Here is a 24,200-nt window from a genome sequence, read left to right on the forward strand (position 1 = left end):
CTCGCCCACCTATATGCAATGAGAGAGAAGAGCTCGAGACTAAGGAAGGTTCTGGAAGATAGTCAGGTTCGTGAGCCCAATCAGCGGTAGTGTCGCTTCATTCTAGGAACAACTATCGAGCGTACACATGGTACGCATTAAGCTGTCCGACAATGAGTGCCGTGACCATAGGCATCTCGTGTCTGGAAACTCGGGAGCGTTGCTAAATGTTTGCGATGCTAGAACGCTTCTCATACCAGAACCTCTTGAACCGGCGATGCCCTAAAATGGTTCATCCCCAGAAAAAAGCCAAACAACTCGGGCCTAAACAACTATGCTACCCCAGTGCTAAAAGAACCGACTCCGACGCCGCGACGAGGGCAAACTCTCGCGTGTGTTTCGGCGGCCCGCCCGGGACCCACCTTGAGCTGCAGGTGCGGGGCGTCTTGCGCCAGCCTCCGGAGCAGGGTCAGGTCCCTGCGGAAGCCCTCCGCCAGGGCCGCCCCGGGGGGGCCCCGGGCCCCCCTTTCCCACAGCTGGGCACGCGTCTGCAACAGCCACTCGCAGCCGCTCTGTACCAGCACCTGGGGGACGGCGGGAAGGGGGCCCTCTCAGCAACCTCTCGACTAAAGCTTGAAAGGAAACGAAACTGGCAGCAATGTTTATCTCCTATAACGTGTGGAAAGGGCATATAAAAGGACACTGAAACCCCCCACAAACGTTTTCTTTTACTTTTTGCCAGGCAATTTAATACGGTGTCAACAAACCCCCCAATAAATATTTTATAGAAGAGTCACACATTTTTAATGACGCCAAAAAAAAAAAAAAAAAACCCACAACTGCTCGAAACTGAAACTCAAGCACGGAAGCTCATGGCTGGAAATCACGTGGCTACACCCGACCAAGTTTTTATTTTCTTCCACTTCTCCGATTTTTGATGCAGACGACAACGACGACGAACTTGCGTTAATCGTTTGTCGTGCGATTGTTTCACACTTGTATCCCTTCCGCTCGATGTTCTGCAATTGAAAGTCGATTGGTTGGTACCACGAACAACAGTTCCGAAGTAGCGGCCCCACGTCCGTCGCAACATTGGTACGCCGCCATCGTGTCATTTAGTCCGCGGTACGTCACCCTATTGAGAATGACATGTACAGTGTTCCTCAAACTTGACGCCGCCACAAGGTTACCCAAATATTGATCTATTGCAGGCTAGTAAAAGCTAAACTGGTCACGGCAGCAGCTGTAATGTTTTTCTCGGGGCGAATTGTACTAATCAGGGAGCTAAAACCTCATCACGTAGTTCCAGCTGTATGCCTAGGGATAGCACCAGACGTGCCCAAAACGAACCGTCTTGTGGCGGCGCTAAGTTTGGGGAGCACTGTACATGTACAGAGCGCAACACTATTAGCGCGAACAAGCAATCACCAGTTTTCTGTGTTTTTCTCTTAGAACCAAAAGGTTCTCATCAAAGATATCATTGTCATAGAAAGAGCTCATTTAGGGCTCTCATATAAGGGGTAAAATTGTGTGCCCACTAATATTTTTTCCTAATGAAATGCGAAAAGGCGCCGATGTCGTGTTTGCGCTAACAGTGTTGCGATGTGTACTTCCCATGATCTGTGCAGCATTCTTTTTTTTTTTTTCTCAACGTATTTGCAACTTTTTGGAGGCCACAAAAAATGGGGTTCATATTCTTTTGTACTCGTAATATTGAATGCGTGTCTCCCACAAATTTGAATATATTTGGTACACATGGTTTGGACGTCACGTGACCGTGGAAATGAGTGAGTGAGCGAGACTGAAACCGGCCAATTCTCGACAGACTGTTTTCGGGCGGAAAGAAAACAAGTTTCGACCCACAAATTCTGTTCTGGATAGTTGGGCTCGGTAAGCATAAATACCCTGTCAGTGTCCCTTTATTGTTTCCTGAACAAACTGAAACAATCTCCCTTAAAGGGGTGCTAAGTGGTTTCTAATATTGTCTACTGTAAACGCCCTATTTTTTCCAAATTATTGCGAAAAATAAACCACGCAAATACATTAGCCCGTGGGAAGGAATACATGGCATACCACTCCCAATCGCAAAAATTTAGTATTTGTGAAACGTTTCCGAATTCCAGAGTTCGCCAAATTCGTGAAATATTGATCCCACAAAAATAAAGTTGTTTACAGTCGCCGACCAATTTTTCAAACGCCGTTAATTTGGACTTGTTCTATCTTTTGGACACAAGGGAGGAACCGTGACCTACATGATAGAAATAGTGCATATTCACGACCAATGTTTCGGACAATTTGAAATCCGCAAGTTCGATTTTTCAGACAAAATTGTTGCGAGCGATCAGCGGAAAACACGACCGAGAAGGGGTCATTTTTACTTCTATATTGGCTGCATATGGACTGGCTTGGTTTGGCAGCGCTACTCAAATACCGCCAAGTCCTACCGCTAAATGACGCTGTACAGCTTTTTCTTTTTCTAGCTGCGCGTCATTATCAACTTTATTGTTGTCACCATTTTGCTTTGTTCATTCGCCATTGCAGTAGTGGACTTGCACCTCCCATCTCGATCTTGGTGAATCGTGTTTTCGGACTACGCTCGCTTGCACATCATTGCCCCATCTGTACTTCCGTCGCCGTGATGTGTCGCTAAGAAGCACGTTAAGTAGTCGTCCATGACGTTAAAAAAGAAGGCAGCCATTGCCAAGCTAATAGTAAGTTGCCGAACGCAAACGGAGCCGTAACCTGAAACAAGGCGTGCAGACGTAACCTGAAGCAAGGCACTATTTACGGCTCCCGCTTAGACGTAATAAATTCGAGTGTTTTCAATCAGCTGATTTTTCGGACTGCTCTATTATTCGGATGCTTTTTCGGTCCCTGCGAAGTCCCAAAGATCGGTCGGCAACTGTACAGTATCTATGGTCATAGCTCAATCTACGAGTCTCGTGCATTCTAAAAAGAGCCAAGATTAGAGTAATAAGCGTCCGCTTTCCCTGTTAAAAGTGGGACCAAAAACAACAACTTGCCCGTTTTTCTCCAATTCGGCACAGAAACCGGAGGGCGCAGTCATACGTGCGACAACCAACTGCGAGCGATCGCTTTCCGTGCGGAAATCGCACACATTCAAGAATTGCATGAAAATCGTGGCGTGATATGCTGGTCCCCGCGACATCATCTGACCGCCTAGGGGTCACTTTCGGTGTGGCCGGCACGGAATGCCAAATGCACCTTCAAGAGATGCGTCTCCCCGGCGACGCTTTTCGAGGCGCAATAAACGGCGTCGGTGTCCAAGTGCGTTGCGGGGTGCGGCCACTGCGCCTGCACTGCAGAAGCACTGCACCACTCGGTACGGTGGACGTGCAATGCAACTGCAATGCACCGCAGGGGCCCGCGCCAATGTCGTCGCGCGCCGAGCCGCTCCCTTCCCTCTTTCTCCCGACCACTTGCCTGGCTGGACGGACTCGAGCCACGGCCGGCGCACTCCCAGAGGCGGCTGCTGGCACGCTCGCAGGCGGCCAGGGTCTCCCTAGGGGACGCATGCTGGCCCGTCAGGAAATCCCTCCGAGCCGCAAGGGCCAGGGCCATGGCGTGGGCCAGGGGATCCCTGTAGACACCGGAGAGGGACTCCTCAGTGGGCACCTTCAGTGGACACTTTCAGTGGGCACCTTCAGTGGGCACCTTCAGTGGGCACCTTCAGTGGGCACCTTCAGTGGGCACCTTCAGTGGGCACCTTCAGTGGGCACCTTCAGTGGGCACCTTCAGTGGGCACCTTCAGTGGGCACCTTCAGTGGGCACCTTCAGTGGGCACCTTCAGTGGGCACCTTCAGTGGGCACCTTCAGTGGGCACCTTCAGTGGGCACCCTTCCCATACTAAATGTCCCCCAACTCGGGGAACCTCCACGTGCAGTGGTCTAGGCCAGATCTTTTCGAACGTACCCTAGGAACGCCTATCTATCCCGATGGATAGTCGAGGAACCACTTCCCAGTCTCGGTACTAAGCAATTAGGGAATGCATGGCACATAGCCATGCGTCAAGGAATGGCTCAGATCTCCCGAGACAGTGCTTGAACTGGATCAACGCCTTCCTTGCGGGATAGGGACGGCCGAGGGAATTTTCGAGCACGGGGAAACCCTGGGAACACTCTGGGGAACCTCTCAGTTTCTGGGAACCTTTTGGGAACCGCGTCTCTAAAGCGTAGCTTCTTTAGTGGTCCTGGTTACTCTGGAGCATGGCGTATTCAGTGACTAGCCCAGGCCCTCTACCGGAAAAAGGATGCGTGTCCCTCACGTGTCTGGCGGCAGCCGGCGCAGCCGTGCCCCCTCGGCGGGGGCCTCGTCGCCCCGGGCCCAGAGCAGCGCCACCCTGAGCAGGCCGGCCCACCAGAGGGCCCCTTCGTCCATGGGGCCCGCCCCCAGGGCCCCACCTTCCTGGCTGCACCCCTCCACCAGGTCCAGAAGACGCAGGGGGTCCATGTCCCCACGGCTGCACGGAGAGGGAAGGGGAGGTCACTTGGGAAGGGGGTCAGGACAGGAGCAGAGAACGGCAAATCGGAAGCGCCGACGTCGGAGGTGGTTTTGAGAGGATGAACGAGAGAAAGGGTGTCGGAAGATGGGAAAACTAAAGCGGACGAAGGGTTAAGAGCGTTCGGTCTGCTGCAACGCGTTCGATTGCTCGTCGCTTTTCTCTGGAAAGCGCATGAAACGGGTGTTTTCTTAGAAAATTCCTCGGTGGCCGTGCGATTTCCCAAGCTCCAGGGAAGAGTTGCATGATCCGAATGTTCGGAAAACATTCCGGTACCGATATGAGACGAGATAAAGGGTGCGGTTTCAAAAGAAAGCAGAAGCCTTGTGGACAATTCAGCCTAGGCAGTGTTCCAGTCAAAACAAAAATAAAGCTGTAGATAGTTTCTTTCAAAACAACTTCAAATCTCCTTTTTTTCTTTTTTTTTTTCTGGATTTTCTTTTTTCTTTTAATTTTGATAAAATTGGCTTGGGGATTGCTTTTCACAGATTATTTTAACCCTAACTTTCATACCAATATCTGACAGTTAGAACCCGCACCCAAATCAAGTTACGTCCAAAGCTCGAACCGACCTCGCGAGATCGTCACGCTTTCCGGTTCGCTGGAGAAACCCCTGCTTTAGTCATACCTGGGTCTGCTGGCTGTAGCCAGGGCTGCTACCGCGCGCTCCAGCAGGTGTTCGCGGTAACGTTGCGCCACTGCAGCCAGCAGAGAGCCTGCAGGAGGGAGGGGGGGGTAAGTGGGGACCTGACTACTCCACGTCTTCCACTGGCACGTTTAGTGTCCCATACGTCGAAAGTGGTCCCCCAGTAGCAACGAATGTTGCCGCAGAAGCCGTCGTGTCATACCGTCGGATGCCGCGACCTCGGCGGGTGGTCTTAAAAGTCGCGGAAAAATTGGAAGCGAGCGTCAGTGTCGTCGCAGCATCTTGACTACTGGCTGCCCAAGTTACCGTGGCCAGTCGAGCCGGAGATCCACCTACGGTAGAATGGGTGTCTGTTACATGCACCTCTGCCGCCGTGCCGTCACCGGCATCGCGGCAGGCGGCAGGCAAAGACGACGACGTCGGGCACAAATTGAGGGACCACTTCTGAGGACGCGCTAGACGTGCCAGTCAGAGACCCGTTCCACGTGGTGCAGCGCCACTCACAGGGGTCCCCCCGTGAGGTGAGGACGCAGGGAGAGTCCTGAAGCGGGGCCCAGCCCCGGCCCAGGAGGAAGCTGCGGCCGGTCCCCTCGAAGACCCACTGCAGGTCTGAGGGCACCGCGGGGCCCCAGACGCGCCGCGCTTGGAATAGCAGCAGGCGCTGCAGAAACGCCAGAGGAAAAAACCACGGTTGGCACGGACCCGTCGCACATCCGCAGCACAAAGCTCTCCCGACCTCGAGCGCTGAATCTTCGGTGATTAAAATTTCCGGTCCGTTGTAACACTGGTGCAATGCCGGATTTTTTTTTGTATAAGGTGTCCCAAGCGGACATTCTGTCGTAAAATGAGCTAAACAAATCGGCGCCTCAAACTTTTTCCAAATGTAAGAGTATAGCTCAGTTTTACCATATGAAATTTCAATGTGCAGTACTCTTCCTGTAAAAAAAATTAGAGGAAACAACTTGCTTAAGTCGAGGTTGGGTGCTTTTGCGGGCGACCATCTAAGCGACGCCATTTACTTGCAGCGCCATCTTCCGATAGGCGCAGTGGGCTGACAACAGAATGCGTCGTCTACTCTCTGCACCTATCGGAAAATGGCGCCACAAGTAAATAGCGCAGCTTACTCGGTCGTCTGCGAAAGCACCCAACCTTGACTTAGGCAAGTTGTTTGCTTTCCTTTCTTTACAGGAAGAGAACAGCGCCTTGAAATGTCACGCGGTAAGACTGACCTGCTCGGAGCACACTTGATGAAAGCTCGAGCTTTCCATGGTCAGGCACCAAGTTTTCAGACATTTTTCCAACAAAAGGTTCACTGGGATGGCCTATGTATCATGCGACACTGTTAGGGAGAACAAAAAACTTCCAACTTTCTTTTTCTTTTACACTTAAAAGACTGCCGTCAAAACCATCATTTTAACTATCAGGATGAGATCAGGAGGGCATCCCTTTCACTGTGCTTTGGCTACACAAGCACTCTCGAGGCGCTTTCGTAGGTAAAGAAGCACGCGCTGGAGGCGAGACGTCAGAAATTCCTCTTTCCCGTTCTCATTCTTTGATAGGCTACGGTACAACTGAAAGTGCTCATTTGGGACACTAGATAACCTAAAGGATAAACCCTGGTGCCCATCCATACCCTATACAGGTAAAATGCGAAGAAGCGCTTACGTCATGTTCGTGTTAAGTGCCGCAGGGTGTACACTGCAGGACGCAACGCAAACAAGACGTTGCCGCTTTTTCGCACGTTACAGTCGAGCCCGGTTATATCACACCCGGGTATTTCAAATTATTGTTTATATCGAACAGTACAAACCTCCCCTCTAAAATCACATGTAAAAGCATAGGAGCGTTGTTTTTCTGTATGAACTCCCATGGCCTCCCATGGCAGGGACACTCGATATAGCGAACGAAGCACGGCTGCCCATCGAGTCTTCCGCGGTCGGATTGCACCGGTAGCGAGCACATAGGTTGCGTTGCAAGGCAGGCAGACCACCAAGCCAAAGCCAGCATACACGCATAGGAGTACGCAAAAAAAACAGCTGCAAAACAAATTTTAAAAAAAATGTTAAGAAAAAAAATGGCAAAAGCAAAGGGAAGGGCACGTTCACGCGTAGGGAGGGCAGGGAGGGCCCGAATGGTAGCGTGAGCTCTTTCCCGCAACACCGCTGTCGCTGAGCAACTCCTTAGCCTCAAAATTAAAAAAAAAAAAAAAAGTCTTTGTCACGTTCAGTGAGTTGATAACAACAGTTGAGCAATCTCACTTTGAACGCCTTATTTTTGTTTACTTTTTTCTTTTGCAGTTTTTGCTTTGCCCAATGTTCTCTTTTTGTCTTTTTTCTTTTTTTTTGCTGCCTGAATTTAGTGAGGTTTCTTTTTTCTTGCTTGCTTAACCTTATTCTATAGATTTAGAGTTTTTTCTTTTTTTTATGCAACTTGCTTTTTCTTTTTTTTTTAATTTTTTAAAATTATTTTCGTGTTTTGTTGTTGGCGCAGTGTGGAGGCCGTGGCCCAGCGTAAACAAACGCAAACACCGCCGCGTAAATGCGGTGGTGTTTGTGATCTTCACCAACTAAGCTCTTCTGTATTTAGCGGCTCTTAGAGGCTCTATTTGGTAAGGTCCCGTTCGTCGCGGCCTTCGGTATTAGCGGAGACTCACGGAAATTTCAACTGGAGCTTAAGTTAACATACTTTTGTACATATATATCGAACTATTTTATGATCCCCTTCGAATTCGATATATACAGGTTCGACTGTACTCTGGCACGGCATTGAAGAGAATCAAACTATACTGCTCAACTTGGTGCCCCATAATAAGCCCTTTCTGTGGCACTAGTAGTTCTGACAACAGCGTTTTACGTTTAAACGAAAACAAGAAAATAGCAATCGCTTGCTCACACCAACAGTGTCGTGCGGTGCACGTTATGCAATAAAAGAAACAGCACTTTGGTTGGAGAGCTTACGACTCCACCCCTGATTTAATTCGAACATTCTTTTTCTCGCATCCCTCAGGCTTGAAAGCGTGAGAAACTCTGTGACCAAGTTGCTTTCTCCGTGATCCGAAGCCGTAATTACATTGACTGTTACATATTACTTCACTGTCTTCTGCACTCCTTCACTTCTCTCGTAAAGGAGAGAGCAAAGGCGGTGCAATGCACGTATATCTCTCAAATTTAACGCAAGTTTGTTGCAAAAGGGGAAACTCCGGCACCGACGGTTTCCTTCCCACAGACAAAGAGTGACAAGATGGCGGCACTATGCTGGCAGTGAGTTTTTCTCCCACAGATGAAGAGAAACCAAATGGCGGTGCTACGCCGGTACCAACGGTTCCCTTCACAGACAAAGAGCGGCACTGTGCCGACCCCGACAGTTCCCCTCCCACAAAGCAACAAAATGCCGGCACTATGACAGTGAAGAGTCTCCCTCCCATAACAAAAACCGGCATTGTGCCAGCACTACACCGGCACCAACGGTTTCCCTCCCACGAACAACCGGAGACCCAACCCGCTATCTGCACAGAGTCACGTCACGGTGCAGAGCAGGGACAGAACACGGTGGGCCAGGGAGGGGCCAAGAGGGGTCCTCACGGGAGCAAAGTGGAGTCGGACGTGGCAGCAGTCTAGCAGGCGCAGGGTGGCCCCGAGACAGGCCCTGCTCATCACGCGGGGTCCCAGTTGGGCCGGCCCCGCCACCTGCGCCCAGTTGAGGGCGCTCAGGGCGTGCGACAGGCCCTGCCAGCGGCCCCACCGGGGAACGTGACCTGCGCAGGACCCCCGCACGTTCAGCAACCGTGCTCAAACGTCTGCAGCTCGATGAAACGCCAACTCTCTAGGCCACCGGGTGTGAGAGCAAAATTGGGAAGCCGAGATTAGACCATATTTTCTAGACTTTAATCTGCCCCCTGCCTATAGTCTGCAAATGCAAATCGCTGCCGAGAAAATTTGTTTTATTAGATAGCCCGCACTCTGGGCAGTCTACACCCAGTCTATAGACCTTTCCAGCGGCAGTCTCGAACCAGGCAATTTACAGCGTGCGTCCCTAGTCTTGAAAAGTTTATGTCAGTGTTGCCCAACTGCGCTGAGCTGCGAGTTTTCTGGTCAGTAGGCTGTCGCAGCCTGCGTAGGTGCAATTCCTGAAACTGGTGCCGGCTAAATTGCCGAGTTTGATTGTTTTATGGCCAACAAAATTTATTGAGAACTTTGGGAAAGGATTTTACCATCTATGGGAACAAAAGAACGTGACCCAGCATTTTTTCTGTATTGGTTCGCAACACCTACAGTATTATACATTTTAGGTATCACATATTCAAAAATGCAAGCATAGTATTTGGTCGTGACGGGATGTCGTGAAGCAAGGTCGCTTACAAAATCTGCCGCATCTTGTGATGACGAACAATCTGGGAAACAAACTATTCCTCGCATAGTCCACTCTTGCACGGAGTCCGGAAAACATGGTACTTGGCATTGACGGAATGATGTGGCTTGCATAACGCTTTAAATTGTTTTGTTTGTATGTCATGTTTGTTAACTGATGAAAAGCAAAGTACAAAAGTGTCTTTCTCTCGCTTCTTTTTTTTTTTTTTTTGCTGGTTTCATCTAATGTATTTGCACACAAGATGCATATTTCTTGTGCTCGATGCAGATAAATATTGACTGTATTTCGTGTTATATCGACTGTATTTCGTGTTACGTTATTCGTCACGCAACGACGCAAGACACTTTCTTCTGCACTCGGTGCAATGTACTTTGTGTCACGTCGAAAAGGCTGGCTTTGCTTCCGCAGTAGTGCAGCTGAACACTACTGCGAGAGCGCGTGTATGCGACTTCTCTCGTATCTGCACATGCGAGCAGCTATGACAAGGTACCTTGGAAGCTATGCTAGCCTCAACAACGTAGTGCAATATGGCAGACGCCGAGCGTAGGCGATATTGGTCGCACACCCGGTCCCCGATATCCACCTGACAACGCTTCTGCAGTGCAGTCGGGTGGACCGAGTAGCCCATTTTTGGATGCGGTAAGAACACCAGTTGGAGACGCGTCCCAAACACCGTACCAGTGCTGCCCGAGGCTCGTAAACTGTAAAGTCGAGGCCGAGGCTCACGGAGCGACCCAACTGGTCTTTCGCGAAGGCAACTCCGCGCTTCCGTCGCCCAAGCCCGGTCGGTGCACTCCGCTGACCGAGTCTAGAGCCCCGTGCAGACGGCGAGGAGAGAGCCCTTACCCAGCATGTGAAGCTCGCCGAGCTGCAGGTGAGCCAGCGCCAGGTGTGCAGCCATGCGGGCCCTCTCCTCCGGGTGCAGGCCCAGGCCCCCCGCAGCCTTCTGCTCCAGCCAGAGCCCCAGGGGGGCCCAGTGCAGGGCCTGCCTGAGCCCCTGCCAGCAGACGCCGCACAGCGACTCCAGCAGGCCCAAGTCCCCCCGCTGACCCAGGGAGCACAGGCAGCGGCACAGCTGCTCAGCGGCACGCACCCCGTCGCCCTGCGAGGGAGGCGAGCTCGGCAAAGCTGCACTCCGATTCGGTGCGGTGTGCAAACCAAACTTGTCTCGAGTGACTCCACGGTCCTTGTGTTACGGTAAAACACCGCTCGAGAAAACTCCTGTTGAACAAATCATTCGAATAAATAACTCTCGTAAAATTTTCAGGCAAAACCCCATTTTGCCGATTGACTAAGTGAACTTTCACGCAAACTTTTTTTTGAGGTCCTTCCAAGAATGATCAAGTGGTATTTCACCGTACCTGGTCTGGAATCTTTTCGTCGCACCATGGGACCCTTTTACCCAGGGAAAAATCGAACCACCAGAGGCACACTGCCAACATAAGGAGTCTATGCCACAAAAAACAGAAGGAGAAAAGGAGACGAGAACACGCGGGAATGTCAGTACGCCGAGCTCTGGTTGGAATGATTAGTTGGTAGACCTAAATCTACCGTATTTGCACGAATATAACGCGAGTTTTTTTTCGAAATTACGTGCTCCTGAACGCACCTCGCGTTATATTCGGAATCGAGTTCAACCACGGGGCGCGCGAGTCTGGAGAAAGCCAGAGGAGAAAGTCATCCCTCCGGCTCAACGCAAAAGGTCCAATGGAAAAAGAAGTGGGTGTGGAGGGGCATTTTCTAGCCATTCGGCCACGTGAAGGGGCGAATAGAAAACATAAAAAAGCATTTTCATCGCTTCTGTGTTTTTACAACGCGCGCGCGCACGCCGCACGCGCGCGCGCCATGCGGGAATGCGGGCATTGGCCAATTCGAGCCAAGCCAAGCCGGGCCAAGTCAAGTCAACACCAGCCAAGCCAAGACCACCGACCGCGTTTACGCAACCATGCAACACGAGGCATTTGTTTACGAAGAGGGACCAGAACAAGAAGTGTGATCGTGTATCGGGTTCAGCTGTCTTTTCTCTGCCTGCGCATTGTTTAGTTTCTGCTCCAGAGTGGTCTGGTGTTTGTGTGTTGGTGCTTCTGCTTCCTGCGCCTTGTTTGGATTGTGGGCTGCCGAGGAGCTCCCATGGAAGAAGAAAGAACTACCGGACAAGCAGCTGCCGTGCTGCTGCATACCTGCGTAGTCGCCAAGTGGATTGTAAACGGAAGGACCTGAGCAGTGAGGATAAGTGCAGTCAAAACATAAACTGATATTTCTTCTATTTCCATTGACTTTTCACTTCTGCTATGCCCCCGAGTGCGAGAAATTGACGCGGCATCGGTTCGCGTTATAATAGTAATAATATTTTTTTTTTTCTTTTTGGGGGCATCAAAAACTGCCCTCGCGTTATATTCGTGGTCGCGTTATATTCGTGCAAATACGGTATTTGCCTTTGTCCCCACTGCACCCGTCCAACACGTTAGAACGCGGAGCGCCAGCACCCGCCGTTTGGCTCTCGCATTCGAATGCGTTCGACGTGTGCAGTGGAAACAAAGACAGCTAGCTTTAGGTCTACCCAAAACAATTCTAACCGCAGCTCGGTGATGTTTCGACGTCCCCGCACACTCTCGTCTTGTCCTCTCTCTCCCCAGTTTCTTGGCGCACTGATTGAATAGCTCGGGGACTTGGAGAACTTAAGTTGCCGCGTGCGTCTGCTCTTTAGGGAATCCCCACAAACTCGTCGAAAAGACGGACGATTGAAAACACCACCCATACTCGACACCTAGGGGTCACCTTATTTCGGAATAATTGTAACATTACGCGAAGGGTGCTACATCTGCTTAAAAAAATTGCCAAACTATTTTAAGATTTTTTTTTCTTTTCTTTTATTCTTGCATGGATCAGCGGTGGCGGCTGCGACAAAATTGACTATTCTCTGTCGCAGCTTAAGAATGCAAATTCAAGCTCCTCCCACAAAGCCGTCCACTCTTTCCATTTTAGCACAGCAAATGCTGGAAAGGAGAAGATTTTGACGAGCAGAGATCTTTTTAACCTGCAACAGACCACTGGGGAGGAGATCTAATTGGTGCACTGCTAGCAGCTCAGGTCAAAACTAAACCGACAAGGGCAACGACAACACAAATCATTCGTTTTGTTTCCGACGTGGCATTCGGCTGACATAGTCAAAGGTCGCATCTGCGTTTGGCCGAGGTTTGTGTATGGTCGGGAAAACGCTGACTAAAGACGAGCCCCGGCCGAACGCCGACACAGCCCTGGTGTCCAATATGAGCCCAGCGCTCGATCGAGAAATTTGATGCAAAGCGGGGGTTCTGAAGGTCTTCCATCTCGAGGAACCTTTGTCTGCCTCGAATGGCAGTGGAAGAACCCCTCCTGGCTTCTGCATCGGTACAATAAAACGGAAGACTACGGGCCTCGTAAACAATGATGCACCTATACACCTACTGGGGGGTGTTTGGCTCGTATCTGGACCTCAATGAATGGCTCAGGTCCGCTAAAACAGTGCTTAAACTGGATAGAACACGCTACTCGGGAGACGGGAACGGTCGGGGATATTTGGGATGTTGAAAAACCTGGGAGTGTGCTTCGGAGAACCCCATGCATCCTAGGAACCTATAATCAATGGAGGGCTAAGAGCTCAGGGGAAGCTGCTCCCACCTCTTTCCATTTTAGTGGAGCAAACGCCGGAGAGAAGGTCGCCTCCTCTCCAGCGTTCATTTTGCTAAAGCGAAGAGGGGAGGCAAGAGCTTCCCCTGAACTCTTTAACCTGTCACCGACTATAGTTTGAAAACAAGAATCTAGTCCGCAAACCTCATGTTGGGCAAACGCCGAGCTCCGTAAAAAAACGAGCCGGACAAAGCACCGCCCGTAATTTGGTTTCCTCATCGACGGGGCGGAAGCTGGCAAACTCCGGACCGGTAAGTGGTTTGTCCAAGGACCGCGGCATCGCAATGCAGCCCGGTGACTGTCCCCGGGAGGGGCCTCACCTCCGCCAGGTGTGCGTCGGCCTGCTTGCGGTGCCTCCAGAAGACGGACTGCTGGCGGGGCCCCGGTCGTGCCAGGGGGTCCCCCCTGACCAGCAACCAGGCCAGGCAGCAGAGGGACACCGCCGCGCTCGCCAGCCACGACCAGGGCACGGACCAGCCTGCGTCCCGGGACGGGTTAGGGATCGAGGTGGCGGCGCCACGCCTGGAATGCGTCTACGACCAACACGTTCGGCAATTCGTACCACCCGTGCGTCGAAAGCGGTCCCGAAGTGGAAACGGGTTACGCCTACGCCGCAGACGTTCCAGTTTTAACCGATAAAACAGCGACAGACGCTCGTCAGTGACAAAAATACAAATTCGGTTACAACCGAAAAAAGCTGACACACATTCGTCGGTGTCGAGAATAAAAAAATCTGTTAACTGAAAAACACAGATTTCTGGGAAATTTTCTATAAAGACAAGAAACTTTCCCATCTTAGACTCGAACTCTCGGTCTTTAATGGAATTTTTTCAGCAATAATCACCGTTTTTAGCATTTGTTCGAAACTGATCTCCAAAATACACAGTTATTCGCAAAAAAAAAAAAAAGAAAAGATCCGCCGATTTTTCTTACGACAGTCAACTCACTTAATTCAAACTTGTGGAAAATTCAAACTAACATGCAGGTACCCTCCTATGTATCTCTATGGGAGGGAACTTCTGATAATTCAAACTTTGCTTTATTGAAACAAATTTTTGGGCCCCCTCGAGTTTGAATTAATGGGATTAGACTGTAAATAAGCACCGGAAAATCCATGGCCTATACTCCGTTTTACGATAACTCGGCAAACTGTGAAGGCTGCGGCCCGCACGACCCAATAAGAGTGTGGGAGCAAGTCACGTGATAACACTTCACGGTCAAGGCCACGGAGGTCTCGTTACCACCACGGCAACAGCACCGTCCGCAAACAAAAAGTAGCTCTAGGTTCCTTTCTCTTCGGCAATTTAACTCCTGTGATTTTATCTCTATCGAGATTATTTTAAAAATAAGGATTAAATATAGACGAATTTATGAGTTTCAATTATACTTAGACCAAAAATTGACTCGATATCCGTATTCGCTCCCGATTTGTTTTTCCTTATGGCACCATGGCCGTTGGCGATCACAGCCGTGCAATCGATTGTTTCCACACGAAACATCGCACTGGGCCCTGGCATTAGCACCTGTCGCAGATTTGCGGGTAAATTGAGCGTTTGGTTGTCTCATGAGCTGTTCCCAAAGAGCTCACTATTCTAGCGGACGGAAATGTTACGGAGGTGGACGTTACTTCGAAGTTGGTTAATTTCGCAGCAGACGACTCTTGGCCAGCAGACAATAACTGGTTCCTTTGTGCAGTAACACACACACTTCCGTGCTGTGTTGTCACGTGCCTCGCTCCGACTCCCCGATTGGGTTTTGTGGGCCGTAGCCTCAACAGTTCGCCAAGTTATCGTGAGACGGAGTATAGTTACTTCGAGGGAATCGGTGTGCAGTGTCGTCAGATGTCGCGATTCTGGCGGCTGGCCGTCTAGGAAGGTAGAGCAAACGTTAGCGTCGAGGCTGGCTCGCACACTCGTGCTTGAGTGCGCTAGTGTGCCCCACATTCCCTCGTGACTGATATCGACTTGAGAACACACTGGCATACTGACGCCATCTGCCGGGTAGCACCTTCGTATATATTTTACTATTTTAAAAAGGTAGCTTTATAGGGTCAACCAACCTCCGGGCGGCCGCATAAGCACGAAACATGTCTGTCGGTATACAGTCGCCGACCGTTTTTTCAGACTTCGGTAATTCGAACTTGTTTGATATTCCGGACCTAAAGGAGGAACCGTGACTTAGCTCATAAAAATAGTGCACATTCACGACCAATGTTTCGGACAGCTTGAAGTCCAAAAGTTAAGACTTCTCGGACAAAATCGTCACGAGCGATCAGCGGGAAACGCCACCGAGAAGCAGCCATTTTGAATTCTACGTTGGCTGCAAATAGATTGGCTTGGTTTGACAGCGCTTCTTGAGTACTCCCGAAACCTACTGCTAGGTAACGCTATGCTAGCCTTTTTTTTTCCATTTAGCTGCACGACATCATCATCATCATTACTATCATTTTGCTTTGTTTACTTCCATCTCTTCGCACCTCCGCCCAAGCGCGTTGCCAGTCGCCATTTTGCGCTCGTGGATTTGCGCCTTTCATCTCGTTTGGACAATGCTGGCTTGGACATCATGGCCCCATCTGCTCTTCTGCCGCCACGATGCGTTGTTAAGAAGTGCAGAAAGTATTCAACCATAACGCTAGGAAAGAAGGTAACAATTCTCAAGCCAACAGAAAGTTGCCGAACGCAAACGGAGGCATAACCTAAAACAAGACACGCAAGCGTAACCTGAAGCAAGGCACTCTTTATGGCTTTTTTAAGCCCACTTGAAAGTAATAAGGGCAAGTTTTTCAATCTGCTGATTTTTCAGACTGCTGTATTATTCGGACGTTTTTTTTGGTCCCTGCGAAGTCCGAATAATCGGAAGGCGACTGTATCCGTAACCGCCTGACAATGTTGAAAAAAAAAAAAAACTTTCAGTTTTTTCATTTTGGTGAAGAAGGAAGACCAGCAAAGCTGTACTATGGTGGGACGACCTCTAAGACTTCTTGGACGACCTCAAGGACGACGTCTAGGACGACGTTTAGGACAATCTCGAAAACGTCTAGGTTGACCTCAAGGATGAACTCTAGGACAACCTCAAGGATGGCTTCCAGGAAGACCTCTCGGACAACCTCAAGGACAACTTCAAGGACAACGTCTAGGACAACCTCAAAGGCGGCATCTAGGATGACGCCTAGAGAAATTCAGCCTTTCCACTTTGGTGAAAACCAGAGTGGAAACACTGGAAAAGTTGCCGCCATCTATGTGCGAGACTGGCAAGCCAATTGTCTGGTTGCCGCCGTCGCTCCTAGATGGCGATAGCTGTCCGGAGTTTTGTGTCGACATTTGTTTGGTACCGGACACAATGCTGGGGAACCTAGCCCTTAACAGCTCCGCTGAAAAAAAAACTTGGGTGCATGTTCGGTCATTTTGACAAATGCGTTCAAATGTGGTACTAGCTTTATAGGGTAGGTGGTGCTCCTAGTTTGGGTGGCGCCTAGAGCAGCATGACCCTTAGCTTTTCAGTGCCTGGGGTGGGTGGCACTTTTGTTCAGGTGGTGCCTAGGGCAGAATTTTGTATGGAAACAGATTACGTCGCACAATTGTGTGCTGTGCGCACTTCTCTTCAGCGCTGCCCAGATGCAAAGCCTTTGTGCTAAATTTTCTGGGCCACCAAGAGAAGGATAGCGCTCTTTTCTGCCCTTTCCACCCCTTCTCATTCCGCATGCTTTCTGCACCATCCGTGTCTGCTCCTCTTTCTTGCCTTTTCCACCCGTCTTCGCTCCATGCACTCTTTTCACACCACCTGCTCTGCTCCTCCCGTTTTTGTGTGATGGGTCGTAGCTCACTTAACATCATACTCGTCTTCCATGCAGGTGACCGGGGTCCAATCCCTGGCACCAGTTGCCTTTCTTCTTCAAAATCGTTTTGTGGACGGACTGACCAACAGATTTCGTGCTTACGCGGCTCCCGAGTCGTAAAAACCTACCTCTTTAAAAGAGCACCCAGTGCCAGGGGATGAACCCCGATCACCGGCATGGAAGCCAGGTGGTTGAAGAAAGAGCAAGCGAAGCGATGAGTGGAAAAGGCAGGAAAGCACACTTCGCCTCTTGGTGACCCATAAAATTTAGCACAAAGACTCTGTTTGTGGGTGGTGCTGAAGGGAAGCACGAGCAGCGTCACAAAGAGACAATGTTGTGACTTCATCCGTTTCCATATACAAAACCCTGCCCTAGGCACCCCCCGAACTAAGGGCACCACCCACCCTATAAAGCTAGCGCGTTTAAACACGTTTGGCAGTATTACCAAACATGCACCCATTCACTTTTACGCATCATTCTTTCATTGTGTGCTTGAAATAACTCTGACAAAGTTACAAGCGACTGTTTCTCATAGATGGTGCTGCGTAAACTTGATCTCGCAAATACCGCAAAACCTCCACTCTCGTCACACAGATCGGGAGTGGTTCCAGGGTTACCCGATGGAAGGTGCCAGTGTCCTCTCTTCGTAAGAAGTTACGAGGGAACACAAATGTGTGAACCAACCTCCCTGCCGTCGTGGCGTCCCGACTATTGCCTGCCTAAGCTCCTGCACACTGTCGAGCGGGTGAGCAACCTGCAGCAGAACAGCTGCCGCGTCCACTTTCACTGCCATGCCACCACTGGGACCACAACAGGCAACAGCACGACACTTCCACGACATCCTCGCGTGGAAATCAAGAGTCCACTTTGGAAAACGCGGCAGACGCACCGGTCGGAGACGCGTTCCAGACGCCGCGGCTGCGGCGCCCGCGAGCAAAGGGTGGCACCGCGCTTACCGGCAGGGTCGACTTCTGGTCCTGCAGACAGGATGGAGCGCCCGCCCGCGTGGGCCGAGGTGGCAGCCGGCAGGGAGCCTCCTCCGGCGAGCAGCCAGCCCACGGGGTCGAAGACAAACAGGGCCAGCACGAAGACGCACAACACCATGCGCGAGCTGTGCAGCATGGCCGTCCGCTCCACCCCCGGGAACTCCTCAGCGGACACCTGACGGAGACAGGGCCATTCTTTTAAAGAACTGCTCTTTTCGCCGCAATTTGTTTATTACGGCGGCAGCGGTAATAAACAGCAGGAAATCGCATGGGCGTCCCTTTCAAGAACTCTCGACGACGCCATAAATTGCACAATCGCTTTTAGCCGCCTCCAAGTTAAAAACAGAACACAGTTTCTCCCGTCGCACCGGACTCAAACCAGCGACCTATAGATGACAAAAATCCTTTCCTCTATAGTCCACCGCTCTACCAACTGAGCTATCAACAGGACAAATTTGAGTAAATTAAAGGTTGTATAGAGTTGATTTCTTTCTACTGCAATAATGCTTAGATGTCTCATGAGCCTCCAGCGAGCACGCGGCACCACACCATGGCAAGAGGCAATGAGTGCGTGCTCAAGGCCGGGCATTCCAAACAAACGCCCGCCATTCTCACCTTTCCAGCGACTATACAGCTAGAAACCGGGGGAAGAAGGAGACGGAAGCGCATGGGGATGTCAGAATACCGAGCTCTGACCGAAAGGATTAGTGGGAGGAGTGGAAGGGAAAATGGCTAGGGTCCTCAGAACCGTGCTTGGGAGGCAGAGCAGAAAAGACAACTGTGCCGCAATGACGGCAAATTACGCACACACCGAGCTGCTGTTGCCGTGACACTCGTTAAGCGCCAGGACAAATTCCCTTAGATCTTCTATTTATTTATCAATACCGCCAGCTGCCTGATCGGTGGCCAGGGCAAGGGTGAACACTTCTTTGCAGACGGTACGAGAAAACAAGAAAGAAAAAAACTGTAGAGCCCTTCCACTTCACGTGAAGATGGAGGACCAGCAAAGCTGTTATTTTTACGTCTAAGACAACGCCTCGAGGACGGCGTCTAGGACGACATCTAGTACGAACTCAAGGATGATGCCTAGAAAACGTCTAGGGTGACCTCGAGGACATACTCAAGGACGACTTCTAAGACGACCTCGAGGACGACGCCTAGAGGACAACCTTAAGGACGACTTCTAAGACGACCTCGATGACGACTTCCAAGACAACCTCGAGGACAACTTCTAGGACGACCTCGAGGACGACCTCAAGGACGACTTCTAGGATGACCTTGAGGATGGCCTCAAGGACAAGTCAAATTTGGGGGGTTTTACGTGCCAAACCTACGACGGGCATCTGGCACGCCCCAGCGGAGGACTGAGGATTAATTTCGACCACCTGGGGATCGTTTGACGTGCAACCAAAAGCTCGGTTACACGGCGCCTTCTCCGCAATAAGCCTCCGTCATATTGCGGGCACCTCGGTCGGGATTCGAACCCGCCACCTGGGGATCCGTAGGCCGGCGCTCTCGCCTCGGAGCCACCGAGAAGGCTGACCTCAAGGACCAAAAAATTAACATTACACACAGGGTAAAATTTTTGCATTTACACACTTTGTGTGAATGTCATATTAGGTGCCAATATGACACGGCAAGGTACTGTGACACGTCTCCACTGATGGAGGCGCACCCACGGCTTTTCGGGGGCGTGCCACAGTAAACATGCTTTATAAATTGCCAACTTTTTTTAGGGTGCTTTCAGCATGCCTTTTGCCGAAGGAAAAGCGCCCTACGAAGCTCACTCAACCTGGAGAGCAACCTGATTGTTTTTAGGCGTAACCACTTTCACAATTTCATTGTCCAAAAGCGAACCACAGGTATCAATGCATCCAATAGGCGAAGAATGTTCGGGGCTGGGCAATTCCTCGACCCAAAGCTTCGTCAAGTGTGCATGCCGCTCGGTTTCACGGTTGATCACTTCCGCAACTGTGCCACTTCGCACTTGCAGCCATTGCGAGAGCGGCTTGACTTGGCCTGACTGCTTGACAGCAGAAGAAAATTGGCGTGGTGGCTAGCTAAACTGGACGCAATTCGAGACTCGCGGAGTCAAAAATTGGAGGAGCGTTCATTGCGTGAGGGAAAAACAAGTCCAAATATTGGTACCCGTTGTGGGGAGTGCATTAATTATGCGAGTAAATACAGTAAATGACATTCAACAATACTGTAAAATAGTGGATTGCTGGGCTAGTTGGTTGATCGACATAATAAAAATTTTAAGCACACCTAAGCGCTCCTCACGAGTTCTGAATGCGAAAGCCTGAATGTCAAATTGAACGCTCCTTCAAGCTTTGCAGCGCGAGTACCGAGGCGCCGCCATGTTCTTCGGCGCCGAGAGGAGCAACCGACGCACCCTCGCCCCAAGGCATTTGGATTGAGCCACTAACGTGAGGAACGCAACCGTGAAAAGTATGGGCAAAAAGACCTAGAGACAGTTTTGCATAACGTATCACATTTGGTTGAGGCATGCTATGCCGTGCACAAATCGGTTCCGAGTACTAGCTTATTTTTGCTGTGCAAATCTATGATCATAGAGCTATCACTTTGTTTTCTTTCGGTACACAAATAGTTTTCCCAAATGAAAGCACAATCGCAAAAAGTGGTGCAATTAGCACAAGAAGCTGAAGATACTGGCAACAGGCAAAGCGAGCAGGCAACAGCATCGCCTGTTCGCTGCACTTGTTGGGAGACGGCGCCACGAGCACAACCCTCGTTAACTCGGTCGTCTGCCCTTGTGTATACAACTCTCCCTCTCTTACATCTCTCCTTTTTGCCTCATTTCCCCCTCCTCAAGCCAATGTTTCAGATGACACAACAACTCATTTCAGTTTCGTCTAAATAAAACGTTTCAACGACAACTCCGTTGCCTGCCGTTGACCGTGGCAAAAATGTTGATCTCATTTCTCACAGAAAGAGAGCTACACCTTAAAATTTCGCGAGGTAAAAATTCATCACTAAAACACACCTTCAGTGAAGATTTGAGATCGCTACGTGCAGGCACTGATTTTTCCAGCCAGCTCCGCGACGAATGACACCCGCATTACACGACCTCCACGAGTGCACCGAGACGCTGAGGTTCGGCGACCCACCTCTGCCCGGATAGGCGACGGCGGCTCCGAGAGTCCGCTGCTGCTCTCATCCAGGGCATGGTCCGGGGAGCTGGCCAGGTCCGAGGAGGGCGGGGTCATGGCCTCCTGGCTGGAGTCCACCGCCTGCTGCCCGGCCCTGGCCTCTTGCAGGATGTCTCCCACTGCACGCGGGGCATGCGCCGTGAGCGGAGTGACCAAAAAACGACTGTGGCCAGCACGACGGCTGGAACCCCGCCGCTTCCGCCCCCCGCACCCACCGGAGGCCCCCGTGCGCTGCACAGCCATCTTGAGGGCCACGTTCTCCTGCTTCAGCTTGGCATTGGCGTTCTGCAGGTAGCGCAGGTAGTCGATAGCCTTGCGCAGCACAGCGGACTTGTTCAGCTGCACGGGGACACGCGCGGTGTCGGTCAGCCAGCCCCCCTCGTTCCCTCCCAGAATGGTCTGCGAGGTGGCCACATCTCCAGAGTGACCTCCAGCGAAAGGGGCATTCAACTCCCCCAAAAAAATGAGACATTTACAATTTCCTGTAATGCTGAATTACAGCGCTGCTCTTGAGGAAGGGAGTGTACGGAGAGGAGGGTATGCTCCTCTTTCTCCACTCCTCCTCCCTCTTCTTTGCACTCTCATTCTCCTCCTCTCCCTCCCTCTGCCCTCGTGATGTCACTTGTGAAGGACCTGACCTTCCCTGTGAAGCTCATCCCCTTTGTCGTGACCTCACTGAGTGACCTTCGTGACATCACTCGTGACATCACACATGACGTCACTATGGGAAATGTACCATTATGCAACCCGCGATTACTCTGACTGTGACGTCGACGCTGCTCAAGCCAGAAACGGGTGCCTAAGAGCTGCGCTCTAAAACATTTGTTCATCTATTCATTCTTAATGCCCTTATCGCCCATTCCTGAGCTTTACCTAAGGAGGAAGACACCGCAAAGTCGCGAGCAAACTCTTATACAAACAAGCTACAAGTCAGCATCTGGCCAGGTCGTGTATTTTAACTCTGAGCACCACGTTTGAGCATACTCGGGCGCGTTCCGGTGTGGTTTCAGTCTTGGTAAGCTCCCAGCCAATCCCAACTCCGATGAAAGCAATGTTTTATCTTGTAGTGTCACTTTTTGATGGCACATAGTTTTCTTTTTTTACTTTGGCAAGTTCCATTTAGGCATGCTCCTTCGTTGTTCCAGAATGGCTAATCTATGTCGTTCAACCCCGCGCATCACGATGGACACTGAGATCTAGAAATCACTCATGAACTCAATATTCTACGACTGTGAAAACAAGGGAGTTGCAGTTCTGAATAAACAGAGACCAAGTAGGGCCGCTCAAAAGGGTGACCTCAGGGTGCGAGGTCCAGGTAACACTGCGTAGTACCAGGCCTCAAAAAGTACAATACGATAAATATCTCGCAGGTTTGAAGCAAGCAGTCATCAATTAACTTCTTACCCATAAAAAAGTGTCTTTTATGAACAAACACTCTTCACAGAGCATGCTACAGATTTAGTGAGACCAAGATTTGCCTTCGGCATGCGGGAAATTATCCTGGCACTCAAGAGGTTAAGCACGTCCCTTAAATCATGTGTGCTAGACTAGCAATGCTGCCTGGCAGCATGTTTCACATGCTCGACAGTTGCAGGGGTGAATATTTACTAAGGTTAGTTTGTGGAGTACCTAAGGCAAGTTCGCAACTGTTATCTGGTCGAGGGGATACGTAATGTGGGGTTCAAAATACTCTTTAAAAAATGCCCGGAGGGGCATTTAAAAATTCAGGTCTCCCAGGGCAAAAAGACAAGTTTGTGCAATATTTACATCGCAAGACTACTTTGAGCAATTCTGAAACACGCTTCTATTTCAAGGCAGTTGTCTCGAAATACAAGCATGTTTTGGAATCTCTCCAACTTAAAATGACTCTCTCAATATAAATATTGCCCCTTTTTTTTTTTATTTAACAAAAGCGTTTGGAACGAAATTAGATATCTGGCAATTTTGTTCCAAACGCCTTTGTTGCGTTTTTTGTTCTGGTGACCGTCAAAGCACGTCTCTTGGCACAAGCTCTTCAGTGCTACAACGACATTTTGTTGTTGGCTATTTCTTTTTTCAGAGAGCGCGTGCAACGAGCATTGGGCACTACAAAAACCCTATGTCTTGAGCGGGTCGTTAACACCGCAGAGCAGCTCAATGGTAACGCCTCCACTTCACATGCAGCAGACACGGGTTTGATTCCCGCGGCCATGGGAAACTTTTTCCAAGGATTTGGCAAAATCAACGACGGATGCCCTACAACGCCAACTACAACGACTACTACCCTAGTTATCCCAGCGCTCTTAACTGTCATTAAGACAACAACAGTTGACTCAATCGTGATCAAATGGAGTTACACGGCGGCGCCAAGTGTCGTTGAGCCGCTAACGATCATCGAGTTCAACTGAGTTGGCCCACCACAGTTAACTGATGAAGGTTCGCCCTAATAGAGCTAGAAATGGCTGTGTCTATCGCATTGTTGCCCATAGCCAGTCCCAGCGAAGCACTCGCTATTGTGGAAGATTTGAGGGGATATCTAGAAAGATTGTAGCAGCAAATATTGTCGGAGGAAGCATGATTCGGGGCCAGAGCTGCCGCTAGAACGATCACGGGGGAAGTCAAAGCTCGACAGGGGCGGCCATTGTGATGTTGGTGCCGGTAAGACTTTCATCATATTTCTCTCGCCTGAATTTGTGTGAAACGTTCAGATTATCGTCACTTTAATCTAAGAACAAAAAAAAAGTTCCTTTTATTTCGTTTTAAACGTTCATGATGAATGAAAAGTGTGCACACAAGTCATATGCCTCACGTTTTAAAAAAGGTAATGTGACATCAGTTTTGGTTTTGTTTCGGTTTCAACCGCGTCCCTCGATGTGCCTCTGGACCAGGGTTGTTAGGCTTATGCACCGTGCAACACTGGACAACTCAGTTGAGCTGAACAACATTTGGGAGATGCCAACAATCTGCTTAATGGCAGCTGAGAGCGCTAGTGTAACTAGGGTATAAAAAAACAACTAAAACATCAGCAATAAACATCATTTCGAGT

At 50.2% G+C, this 24,200-nt stretch overlaps 1 protein-coding gene across 3 annotated transcripts in view; it reads right to left on the bottom strand.

Annotated features, from left to right (window-relative positions):
* LOC115326886 (sterol regulatory element-binding protein 1) overlaps positions 1-24,200 on the bottom strand; it is a 37,613-nt gene that overhangs the window by 4,931 nt on the left and 8,482 nt on the right. The window contains exons 6-16 of one of the 3 annotated variants that reach the window (XM_029987829.4): positions 21,391-21,514; positions 21,134-21,294; positions 17,973-18,177; positions 13,502-13,659; positions 10,359-10,614; positions 8,726-8,898; positions 5,649-5,805; positions 5,127-5,214; positions 4,265-4,459; positions 3,424-3,580; positions 402-563 (exon numbers count right to left, since the gene is read on the bottom strand). In XM_029987829.4, coding sequence (XP_029843689.2) covers positions 402-563; positions 3,424-3,580; positions 4,265-4,459; positions 5,127-5,214; positions 5,649-5,805; positions 8,726-8,898; positions 10,359-10,614; positions 13,502-13,659; positions 17,973-18,177; positions 21,134-21,294; positions 21,391-21,514 — 1,836 coding nt within the window. Of the gene's footprint in view, positions 1-401; positions 564-3,423; positions 3,581-4,264; positions 4,460-5,126; positions 5,215-5,648; positions 5,806-8,725; positions 8,899-10,358; positions 10,615-13,501; positions 13,660-17,972; positions 18,178-21,133; positions 21,575-24,200 lie in introns of all 3 variants that reach the window. The other 2 variants (XM_042289831.1, XM_040499796.2) reach the window with 2 other exon arrangements.

Source organism: Ixodes scapularis, unplaced genomic scaffold, assembly GCF_016920785.2.
Source record: "Ixodes scapularis isolate PalLabHiFi unplaced genomic scaffold, ASM1692078v2 PGA_scaffold13__105_contigs__length_92229423, whole genome shotgun sequence".
Taxonomy (NCBI): domain Eukaryota; kingdom Metazoa; phylum Arthropoda; class Arachnida; order Ixodida; family Ixodidae; genus Ixodes; species Ixodes scapularis.